General features: G+C 40.9%; 1 protein-coding gene across 2 annotated transcripts in view; it reads right to left on the bottom strand.

Moving 5' to 3' along the window:
- Positions 1-798: 798 nt before the first annotated feature.
- Positions 799-12,539, bottom strand: part of LOC121442694 (E3 ubiquitin-protein ligase RAD18-like) — an 87,104-nt gene continuing 75,363 nt past the window's right edge. Inside the window, exons 12-13 of one of the 2 annotated variants that reach the window (XM_041644303.1) lie at positions 10,658-10,720; positions 799-1,677 (exon numbers count right to left, since the gene is read on the bottom strand). In XM_041644303.1, the coding sequence (XP_041500237.1) occupies positions 1,578-1,677; positions 10,658-10,720 (163 nt within the window). In that variant the 3' untranslated portion in view covers positions 799-1,577. The remainder of the gene's footprint in view (positions 1,678-10,657; positions 10,721-12,539) is intronic. The other variant, XM_041644304.1, reaches the window with a different exon arrangement.

The raw sequence follows: 12,539 nt of genomic DNA, 5'->3' as shown, positions 1-12,539 counted from the left end.
GGACAGTGTTTGACAGCAGCCCGTGCCCAAATGGTAATGCTCCTCCAACCCCCTCAAGTCCTAGTGAGTGAAACCATCTCCCTACTCTGTTCAACTGTCCCTGAGGAACAGACTCCTATTGCACTGAGAACCAGTTTTAGAATGGACTGAGTGCTGGCCATCGCTATATTCTAAGTGTTCAGTACAGTGACTGATAGGAGGTTACTGTTTGGATCCATGTGCCTGGTTCCCCGACTTGTGTTGTATCTCTCCTCTGCAAACTGCTTTTGCTGCAAATACAATTGTTTCCAACTTAATATAGCAGATTATGTCACTTTAAGTGAAGCATGGCTTTCGCTATAGCCTAATCCTGGTAACTCAGCTCACTTATCCTATAGCAGATCCACCGACAGATTCAGTGAGTGGTACTGCTGTCTGTTTCCCAAACTCAGGGAACTCATAAGAAATATCAGGGGTAGAGCCAGTGTGAAAACATTCAACTCTTGCCATAATGAGGAAGCTCTCAGTCCCCTGCCCCCCATACACATTGTCAGAAGCCCCAAAGCACAGCAAAAAGCTAGCATCAGAGACATTCTCTGGAAAGGAGAAGCCATAAATGGTTTCCCAGCAATAAGGCCACTGTTGTAAACCAGCAATATGTGCGATGCGTGTGAAAGCTTGTGTGTCTGGGCCGCACAGTGGCTGAGGGGTCAAGGAGGGCAGGCTTGCTTTGAAATGCCAAACAAAGGCAGGGAAAACTGGGAACTGAAGGCATTTTGAACACAATAACAAATTTTATGACAAACGCAATATAAAGATTTATAGCCTTTATTCAAATACAACATACTATTTCAAGGAAATTACAAATTGTGTATTCATTGGTAAAACCCATTTATTTGTTTTGTTTAACAGCTGGGAGTAAAAGTGTTAGAGACCTCCCTGACCCCAGGGGCTAGCAGTACTATTTTTTAAGTGAAGTGTCACTTCAGAAGAACACACACATGCTTCAGAGCTCCTACGACTGTAACCTTAAATTACATTACCAACTTACCTGCCTTTTTAAAAATTATAAAACTAACTTTGTGACTTTACAATAAAACCCTATGCTATGAAGACACAGGTGTGTCTAACAGACAACTTAGGTACTGACCACTAACTGCCAGCAGCCTGGCAACAGGCACTCAGACAAAGAGATTACGATAAAGCATGTTATTCTTACTAGCTTATTACTGTCATGAGGAAGAAAAGAAGTTTTTGCTGGGGCTGGTTCGCCAATGGCGAAAAGTGAAAATGACTTAGAAACATCCTGAAATAGAGTCAAACCGAGCAAACACCCCTGATGAGGAATGTGTCTGCCGTGCAAAGCTAGTGATTATGTTTTTAGGGGAGAAATGTCTTAAAAGAAGGAAGCAACTGACCAAGAAGCTCAAGGATCATTTTATAACTTTTTTTTGTTTTCTTTTCTAGAAAGGCAAAGAAGAATGAAATAATAAATTAACTATTACAATTATAATTAAACATTGTCATTGGGCATTGCTAAACATGGCAATAAAAACTATATTCTGGTCACTGTATGGAAAAGCTGGCGAAAGCCCATACTAATTCCTATTCCGCTTGTTTCTTGGCTCTGTCTCGGCACTTTCGGTGGCTCTCGTGCGGTGATTCTGTTGTGGGTTTATTTCTCTGTTCTGATCATTTCTGAAAACAAGAAAAGAAAACAAATGACATATTAGAAAGCAGTGGTCAGTGTTCTATGGGAACCCTGTGTACTAAGTCCTCTCACATGCATGACTGCACTAACACCTACAACTGCCCCTCCTCTAGAGACATAGTTATAGTTTGTATTGTCACTGTAATTATCATTCCCACTTTACAAGAACAATGAATCTGCAAAGACCAAAGAAAGAGTCCTTCCCTTGAGTCAAAACCCAGTAGCTTTAAAAAGCTATGTATAGTGATAAACCTGTAGTCCCAGCACTTGGAAGGCAGAAGAAGGAAAATCTGGTTGTGAGGAGGCCTGGTCTACATTCTGAGTTCCAGGCCATCCTGGAAGTAGGCACAAATACTATATCTAGACCAGGACTCAAAAACAAACAAAGCTGGGGAGATGGCTTAGTCACTAAAATCTTGTTTTCAGTTCTATCTTTTGAACCCTGTGGTGATTTGAAAAAGAATGGCTCCCAAAGGCTCATATATTTTAATGCCAAGTCATCGGGTAGTGGCACTACTTGAGAATGATTACGAGCATCACCTTGTTGGAGTAGGTGTGGCCTTGTTGGAGGGAAGTATGTCACTGGAGGGGAAGGGATGTTGGAGGTTTCAAAAGCCCAAGCTAGGCCCAATGTTGTCCTTTTCCCATTGCCATCAGGATCCAGATGTAGAACTCTCAGCTGCTTCCCCAGCACCAAGTCTGCCTGCGTGCTACCATGCTTCCAGCCATAACAGACTAAACTGTCAAGTCCCAATTAAATGTGTTCTTTTAAGAGCAGCCATGGCCACGGCATCTCTTCACAGCAACAGAAACCCTAACTAAGACAGACCATCATTAAGAAGCCAAGCACATGGAGTGGCCTGTGTTTGTAACCCCAGTACCGGGGATGTAGATACGTGGCTAGATCCATGGGCTGAGGCTCACTGTCAGCTGGCCTAACTTACCTAGTGAGCTCCTGACCAGTAAGGAGTCTTATCTATTGCTGTTTCCCTCCCTCTATCTCTCTCACATACACCCCAAACAAAACCCAAGATAAAACAAGTCCCTCACACAAATTCCCTGATTTTGGGCAGAGCATCAGGTAATGAAAGAGGAAGGGAGCTGCTGTGTAATCAACTAAACTTCTCAGGAATCCTTCCTTTTTTTTTCTTGATGTTGGTGAATCAAACCCAAGGTCTTGCATGATGTGGGATTCCCCTCTGTATGCTGTGATTACCATTAATAAAGAAACTGCTTTGGGCCTATAGTAGAGTTATAGGAGAACAGAGCTAGGTGGAAAAAACTAAACTGAATGCTGGGAGAAAGAAGGCAGAGTCAGGGAGATGCCATGGAGCCACCAGAGGGGAAAGACGTGAGCCACCAGCTGGAACCTTGCTGGTAGGTCACAAGCCTTGTGGTAAAATATAAAATAATAGAAAAGGGTTAACCAAAGATATAAGAGAAGAGCTAGCTAACAATACCCTTAAGTGATTGGCCAAACAGTGATTTAATTAATACTGTTTCTGAGTGATTAATTCATGGCCCAGGCAGCCGAGAATGAACAAGTGGCCTTATACAACACTCGAACATTCTAAATACAAATTTCACCATGAATTCTTTGTTTGTTTTATTGAGATAGAGTCTTATTGTGTAGCTCTGGCTGACCTGAAGCAAACAATGTAGGCCAGAATAGCATGAATTCTTAAGTACAAGGTAGCAGTGTGGGACGAACACATGAGTCACTTGCAAGCCTCATTCCTCCACTGCCAGAAAGAGGACAGCCTATAGAGATAGTCACTGAGGCAGGCAGAAAGCACCGCTGCCTCCGGGCATGCATCTCTTTTGTAAAGAGCAGGAATACACTGGTCCCTGGGACTCAGACAAACATCTGAGTCTCTTATGGAAAAATAGGAGCTGAAGATGTCACAGATGCTTTGGCCAATACAGCCAGAACAACCAGTAGAAATCAACTAGGCCAACTCCGGAATCTCCTAGCTCAACTCCCCAAATTAATGGTCACACAGCAGTAAGCTCTTTTCTAGGCACAAACACTATTTACCTCAGTCCCTGGCGTCTTTCACAGTATATTCAGTCTTAGGCTACAATGGAAGACACAAGAGAAGCAAGCAAGAGACTCTACTGCCATGCACTAAGCAGCCGATGCAGAGGCAGCCCACATACTGGAACCACCAGACCATGGAACTTCAAAATAATTCAAACCAATACATGAAGGTCTCTAATAAAAAAAAAAAAGGCAGGAAACATCAAGAGAATTTCAGCAGACATAGACATGATATAAACAAATCAAATGGAAACACTGGGAAACCTCTAAGGTATCAGAGAGGAAGTATTTCTTCAAAGGACTATTAAGTGTAAGAAACAGAACTAATAAATGCCTCAGATGTGTCAGCCGGGGCTGGAGAGATGGCTCAGCGGTTGAAAGAGCTTGCTCCAGAGCACGAGCAGCAGCTCTTAACCTCCTTTAACTCCAGCTCTGGGGATGCAATGCTCTCTTCACTTGCTCATGCTCACACGCACACATACACATATAAATAAGAATCTTTTTTTAAAAAAATCAAATTGAAATACAAAGAAAAAAGTGTGTGGAAGCTCGTGTGTGCATGCATGGGCACACATACACATATGACTAGAATTCCTGTAGGAGAAACAGCTGTGGAAATGAATTACACAGCTGTGAGTTTTCTAAAAACAGTGAAAGATATTAAACAAAGACAGAAAGTGGTCAGCCTGCCCCCATTAACAACTAACAAACAGAAAACATGTACAAAAATATTCAAAGTACTGCAACTCTTTGGAGGCAGGCAGAGAAAAGGGAGCATTCTGTAGAGGGATGAGTAAGATTTGCAGCAGGCTTCTCATAAGAAACCAGACAGGCCTCACGGTCATGCAGCGATAACTTTAAAATGCCAGAAGGAAAACTGTCAACCCAGAATCCACCCCAAGCAAAACATCTTTCAAAGGTGAAAGCTAAGAAAAGACATCTCAGACAAAAGCTAAGAGGACTGATGGCTAATACATTTAAGAAACATCATAAGAAACATTAGAGGAAGTTTTTACATCAGACAAGCATGATCGCCAGCTGTAAATCTGGACCTATTTAACTTGCATAGGAGTAAATATACAGGACCATGATAGGAAGAAGGAATTGGAAACACTGTTGTTAGGTTTTCATATACCAAGGGACATATGTGAAGGCTCAATATAATAAATATGCATGTCACAAACCCCAGGACAACCACTACTTAAAAACAAAGGTAAAACTAGTAAGCTAGCCCTGGACATAAAATGAAATCACATGCTATTGCCTATTGATTCAAAATGGGTTCAGACAGAAGGAAAGGAAAAGGCATTAGGCAAACAGAAAATGGCTAAAATAGTCATGCATAATCATTACTGGATGGGAGGGGTGAAGATCAGGTGTATATATAGAGAGAAATAAGGCAGAGTCAGTGAGAAGCCATATTGTCCCACTTGAGAAGGAAACTTTACCTAGAAAGCCACAGCCATGTGGCGATACACAGATTAATGGAGATGGGCTAGTTTAGGATGTAAGAGCTAGCTAAAAATATGCTTAAGCTATTGGCCAAACAGTATTGCAAATAATCTAGTTTCTGTGTGGTTATTTTGGTTCTGCATGGCCAGGAACAAACAAGCAGCCTCCAACAACATAGGTGGTAGGGTGCTTGACTGGATACATTCCAGCATGGCATCGACCAATCACATGGGGCAGGCCTGTAATCCTAGCATGTAGGAAGCAGAAGCAGGAAGTGAGTTCAAGATCATGCTTGACCACAAAGCACATTGAAGACAAACCTGGAAGACACTATAAAAAGTATATGCCAATAATTACATTAAATGTAACTGGCCAAACTACCCAAATTAAAGACAGACTACTATTATATCAACAAAAAGTGAAAAAAAATCATATGCTATAGGTTTATAAAAAGCAACCTAAACACGTCAAAAACTGGGAAGGGCCTAAGACAACTAAGGGCAAACAACTAAGTTAGCCTGGCAACTTCACAATAACCAGAGAGTGCATTAGGCTTCTGCAAAAAGTGCAGTTTGTGTTTTACAGAAGACAGGCACCTGAGCTGCTTAAGACCTGGTTCCCACAGGGTGACACAGAGAGGCCAGATGACACCAGTATGGGCAAGCAGCTCATGTAGGAAAATTCTTTTTAATGCTCAATATTTTGTCTCCTGTTTCTTGACAGGCAGTCTTCCAATGCTACTTACCATACAAGCACCCTCAATACAAAGACAAAGCATGTTCACCAAGAACAGTCACTGCCTGACTTTTCAGAACAAACAGAAAAGCAAGACTCCTAAACACATGTCTCCCATCAATACCGACCCTGTTTCTACACCAGAGTGACTTCTAGAGAACTGAGGCATATACCACTTCATCAGCCACTGTGCCCAACTGACAAGAATTGGCATTAGTTCATTCTATTCATCTCATATAGTTAAAATTACTAGCAGTACAATGAGGTGAATTTGCAATAGTAAACCCAAGTATGAGGCCAGAATCCCAGATTCAGCAAGAAGAACAATTCTATAAACCTTCAGTGGCTACCTCAGAAAGCCACATGGAATCTTGGCAGTGACTCACGACACTTGTAAATACCATCCACCAGAGGCAACATAGCATCAGTCACTTCAGCTAAAGTCAAAGAAAACAAGTGGATGGTTTTACTGTAGGAATAGCAAGGTATGCAGACACCACCATTCACATTCCTCTAGAAAGCCCTCCCTGAGTAACAAAAGGCAGCCTCAGTCTGGAGAGCTCTCCACGGTTGTCTGAGGGCCTCATAATCTACCAGTGGTGTTTCTTTGAATTCTTAAAAATTGATCATGATCATTCATCACCAGTGTATAGAAAGGAAAATTAATACCTGGTTCCCATACAAGCAGCATAGTCTAGGACACACCCCACAATAGTGCTCCCAAAAAGGAAGTAGTTCTCATGACTGCTGGTTTCCGAGAAATGGCATCAGCATCAGTAGGGTCCGCAAGTTGACTACACTTCCTCTAAGACTGTCTGGTCAGGTAGTAAACATCAGGATAGCTTCTCAGTCAACTCAAATAACTGAATCCACTCCTGGTTTTTGAAGAGCCAGCCAATATAACCCGTCTCATGTGTATATGCCGCCAGCAGGTGGGACAACTGAGAAACAACGTGAGAATGGAGAAACCAAGGACATCTGGAGGTAATAGCATGTGTCTGTGTGAGAAAGGGCAGGCTCTGCTGAACAGTTCAGAAGGCTCTGACGAATGAAGATCAAATTATGTTCCAAGTCACCTGACAGGAGAGCAGGCAGGAAAATCTAAGGCACTCGCAACCATCAGGAGAACATCACAAGGGCATTTTTTCAGTGAAGAGCCTTTCACAGATTGCTCTGAACATCAGAGTCCATCTGTGTCTTTCTGTCTACAACTTCCCTAGTCTACAAGTTCCTATGTTTAGATAGCAATGTTCTAGTACTCCTTCTCCTCTACAAACCAGTGTGTCCTTTCCCGTTAGTTAGAATGTCACCTGTTTAAATGATCTCCCACATTCATCCAGTCTTCTTACCCAGAAAGGAGGGATAAGGACATTCCTATAAAACTTAGAAAGACTCTTTATACTCCCCATTTTTGCCAGGGTGGGTCAAGGTAGGGCTTCTCAGCCAGTAATGTACTCAACCAAACGGTTTAGATTTTTCTGATTTAGAAAAAGTGTTAGCGAATTTTCTACAATGGTCCAAATTATTTTGGACTTTGACAACTCTGCTGCAACTACTTGACTTTTTTGTAACATGAAACAACAACAGCAAAACCCAATAAGAACTGTGGGAGGTGATGTATGCTGTGAACATGTTTTAGTGCTATTAGTTAATAAAGAAGCTTCTTTTGGCCAATGGCTTAACAGAATATAGCTACGCTGAAAGAGATATACATAGAGAGTAGGCAGAGTCAGAGAGAAGCCATGTAGCCACCTACAGGAGATAGCCGCCTCCGAAGGAGCCCACCGGAACCTTGCCCGTAAGCCAGTCACGTGGCAATACACAGATTAATAGAAATGGGTTAATTTAAAATATGAGTTAGCCACATATATGTTTAAGCTACTGGTCAAACAGTATTGCAATTAATACACATTTCTGTGTGATTATTTCAGGAATCTGGATGGCCAGGAAACAAACAAGCAGCCTTCACTCACCAGGTAAAAAAATGTATAGCTATGTTCTAATAAAACTTTATTAACAAAATCAGACAAAGGACCAGATTTGGCTCATGGGCCATGGTTTGTCAATCTTGGCCTAGAGTTACAACACTCCCCCCCCCCCAAATAAAGTTTAACCCTGGCCAAACACGCACACAGAGTTATATCAATATAGCCAATCCAGGGATGCTGTTTGGAAAGGGAGGGAGAGAGAGAAAGAGAGAGTGAGACAGAATTGTATACAGGATGATTCACAGGAGCAGGTTCTCTGTTTTTACCATATAAGCTTGGGGGATCAAACTCAGGTCATTGAGCTCAGCTGCAAGCATTTTCTCCCACTGAGTCATTTTACTGGTCCTAGAATCCTGAGTTTTTGAACAGCATAACATCAATACCATTTTTAAAATCATTAACCACAAAAAGGCCAAAAAGAGAAGTTACCTTTCTGGGGACAGCAGTATTCAATGATCAATTCTATTGACACCCTGATCCTGGACTTCCAGCCTCTAGAGCTGTGGGAAAATGCTTTTCTATTGTTTAAGCCACCTACTACATGACGCAATTGTCCCCCGTGGATGTTAAAGACTTCGCCACTCTCTACGAGGATAGGTTATCAGAGGTTCACAAACCAGAACCTGCATGTCGAATGGAAATGGCACACAGAGGAGCACAGCCAGCCTCTGGCCCAAGAGTCATCACAGCTTTACCCCAGGCAACAGCAGCCATACTACCAAGGAACAATCTATCCCTTCCTGTTACCTTACACGTTTATCAAAAATAATATAACAACAACAACAACAAAACCCTAGTCATTACATTTATTTTAAAAAGTTTCAAACTACCTGATTTAAAGTACTATCAAATAGCAATTATGAAGTGTTAAAAAGACTTCTACATGATCAATAAACACAAGAGTAATTCCAGAAACAAATATATACACACCTATGAAATAGACATGAGCCATCTCTTTAATACCTAATGCTATAGCAATGGAAAAGCCTTATGCAAAAAAGAACCACTGAACCAGTCATCATCATACCTTATGACAATAAGTTCCAAACCTTAATGTAAAACCTAATACTTCTAAGCCATAGAAAAAAAAATGGTGACTTTGGATTATAAAAAGGTTTCCTAGGTTGGATGAAAATAATTAAAACAGACATAACACATTTCATCAAAAAATTAAAAGCTATACTTAGAGAAACGGTACCAAGAAAATGAAAAGACAAATAAATACAGAAAAGATGAGAATGAGAGCCAGGAAGGTCTCCATCTTAGTATGTCTGAACACTGTTCCTGACATAGCACTTTAAAAGAGCAGAGATGGGCAAGTGCCTGGAGAACACGAGGAACTCACAGAGCCAGAGAATTCCCAAGTTCTGAGGAAGGCAGGAGGCCCAAGTTCTGAGTGTTGTACCATCGGCATGCAATTCTGCAGGTCCACTGTAACCTGCATGGCCCTCTATCCACAAAGGGCTGTGATGAAAATGAGTCTGTCTTCACGGCAACGGTTTTTGGATTTGTTTGGGGGTGGGGGGATGAAATGAAATTTTACTTCTTGTTGCCTATGGTAGTTTTCCATTCCATCTTTAGCTTCATGTACTCTGGGACTCTTGTTACATGTATACATGTTCTCAATCATTTTGTCTTCTTGATAGTTTGACCTTTTCGAGCATCATAAATGTCTTTGGCTCTGTTACGCTTTTTACCTTCAAGTCTATCTTGTCAACATTATCATTATGTTAGACTTGTTCAGGACGTCTATGGCATATCTTTTTTCTGTTCTTTTGATTTCAATATATTGGTGTCTTGGAATCAAAAATTTGTTTTTTGTAGACAAAGCACAGGGGCACAGTACATTTTTTTTAATCAATCCATCCAGCAAGAGTCTATATTCTGATTGGGTTGTATAACCCAATCCTATAATCATTCATAAAGCAGAATTTGTATGTCCTTTTTTTTGTCATTTCTCTGTCTTCTTTGGTGTTATCCAAATACCTTCTATTGTAGCATTTTAATCCACTTTGAAGTTGTTCTACTTATCTTAAAACATCATCATCATCATCATCATCATCATCATTTTAAACACAAGATCTCATGTAGCCCAGGCTGGCCTCAAACTTGATACAAAGCTGACCTTGAACTTCTGATCTTCCTGCTTTGTATAAAACATTGCTAATGAGGCGAGGAAAGTGAATTCTGAATGGCCTCTAGATTTAGCAGTATGGAGGCTGTCAAAGAAGGCTGGAAATGAAAGCTAAAGAAACAAATTGCAAGATGACATCACTACTAAGGAAGAGAGAAGGAGGATCACCTGTGGCTAGAGAGGCTGCCCCTGTACATCAAAGACAAAACAATAAAGACCCAACTAAAAGGGGAAAGGCTGCCTGTGTGAGATAAGGACGACAGAAGAAGGTGGCTCCAGACAATGGGGCAGGAATGATGCTGAAGGAGAAATTCACCTTAGACACGAGGAAGGATATTTCTTTGTTTAGTCAATCTGTGCTTAGCAAATTATCACACTGTCAAAAAAAATATCATGGACATAGAAATGAGATCTACATGTAACTAGTTATTGCACCAGGACTCCAGTTCCACAGTGAAACTACACAGACAAGAAACACAGCAGAAGTCTTTGGTTTACACCTGGATTATTAGTCTCTTCCATCTGTCAGAAAGCACAAATGTCTTGCATAGAAGCAGCTACACAGAGTGCTCATTTCTCAGGCCCAAACTCGCACATTGCTGAGTATGAGAACTCACCTGTGAAATGCTTCCCAAGCTTCCTCTTCTTCCAGAAGGTCTCTTATGATGTCCGAACTGGAACTAAAAGGACATGTATCAGCAATGCTACACTGTGAGGTCTGTCCTGACCCAAACATGAGCACTGGGGAGCTAGGGTCAGTGGGGGAGGACAAAGAGGCACAAAGGGATACAGAAGAATAGGCATATTCACTGTCCACACTGTAAGATGGTTTTGTGGTCACATATGTGGAACTTCATCAAATTGGGTTCCGTAAATATTTACAATTATATGTCAACTAAATTTCAAAAAAACTATAAAAACTTTAATGAGTTAGCAGTGATAAAAAACAATGAAGAAAGTGTAAATAAACTCTCAACATAAACCTGAGTCTAGACAGATCAATGACATGCTTTTTAATCTTTTATGTCAATCAAAGATCAAATTACAATTTTCTTAGTTCCCAGCTCTATCAAAAAGAAAAAGAGAAAGAGATTATGTTTTAAAAACTAAATTCTGGTGATGAGAGTCCACACGCAGTAGCTAAGTGGCTTTTAGTCTCTTGGTAACCAACATCTGAGCAGTGCTAACAATGGAAATGTGTTATGAAAATGTGATCTAGCTTAAAATGCTACACTCTCTAGTGGTGCATGGAAAACAGGTCATAGAGAGCAAAAATTATTCCTTTAAAAGAAAAAACTGTTTGAAGGTTTTAGCATCTTGTTCTTATAATCAATAAAAATTATCTTAGAAAGGCTGTGTGTCCACCAGTATCAAACACACTTCTCTACACATTCTACATGGAATGTCATGGGAACCATATGGCACTCAAAAACAAACGTCACCTAGCAGAAAGAGGAGAAAGCTAAGGTGAGAAACAGCTGGGCTGAAAATACTAAGTGTGAACAATATCTCTAATGATACACTAATAAATAACAAAAGCTTTAAATTATGGAGATTTAAAGTGTCAAGGAAGTACTTTCAACCATTTCTCACAAACCACACTGAAGCAGTATTTGCCCATGATGCCTAGGCAAGAGGCCACAGAGATCATCAAACAGAGCTTTGGACCAAATGTTCCACTCAGTGTATTTCCCCAAGTCCTCTAGATTCCTAAGGAGCCTCATGCAGGATCTAGGTGGAGAGGTTGTCCAGTCACACTACAAGTGTAACCCCATACTTCTAGTACATTCCCTGAGATTCTGAGAACAAGGAACTCACTGGTAATAATAACTTCTGGTATTTGTGGCTTGAAAAATATCCATAATAATAATATGGATGTGAATTCAATAATACTTTAGTTGTGTTTATTTGCAGAGCAGTACACACATATGATTTTTTAAAATGGTAGACACTATCTTGTCTACGTCCACAGTCAATTCACTCATCTACGTATGCACTGCAATTATTCCTTTAGGTCCCTGTATTGGGAACCATGACCCAGCCTGCCACAGTACCCACGTATACACTGCTGTTTCCCTTCTCAAAAGCTGGAACAGTAACACTTCATCAGTCAATTTCACCCAACACTGGTTTGTAACAAACCTTTCCTATTAAACAGCTACTGAAATGGAGCTTTTATTAGAAGAAGAAGAAAGCCCTGCAGGTCAGTTAGCTGATTTCACTAACTTTATTACTCTCTGGGAGGCAGACCCACACAGTCTCTCACTGGGGAGGGCTCATGGCCACTGCCACTGCCATTCCCAAAGAAGCAGTTTTAAACCTTTCTGGTCCCGAAATCTCAACTCTGGCTCCTCTTTATTTTGCAGTAATTGTTCTAATTGCAGAAGAAACCTGCAGTTATTTACTCTTTCATGCTCCCTGATAACGATCTAACAGTATTTCTGGAGACACTTGACGATATTTCTGGCCAGTGTCACATGGTCAGAAGAAAGAATAAAG

This window comes from Microtus oregoni, unplaced genomic scaffold, assembly GCF_018167655.1.
Source record: "Microtus oregoni isolate MIOR12 unplaced genomic scaffold, Mior012 000094F_ref0000399, whole genome shotgun sequence".
In the NCBI taxonomy this organism is placed as follows: Eukaryota; Metazoa; Chordata; class Mammalia; order Rodentia; family Cricetidae; genus Microtus; species Microtus oregoni.
Note: the sequence above shows the minus strand (reverse complement) of the source record. Positions and strands in the feature narration are given on the sequence as shown.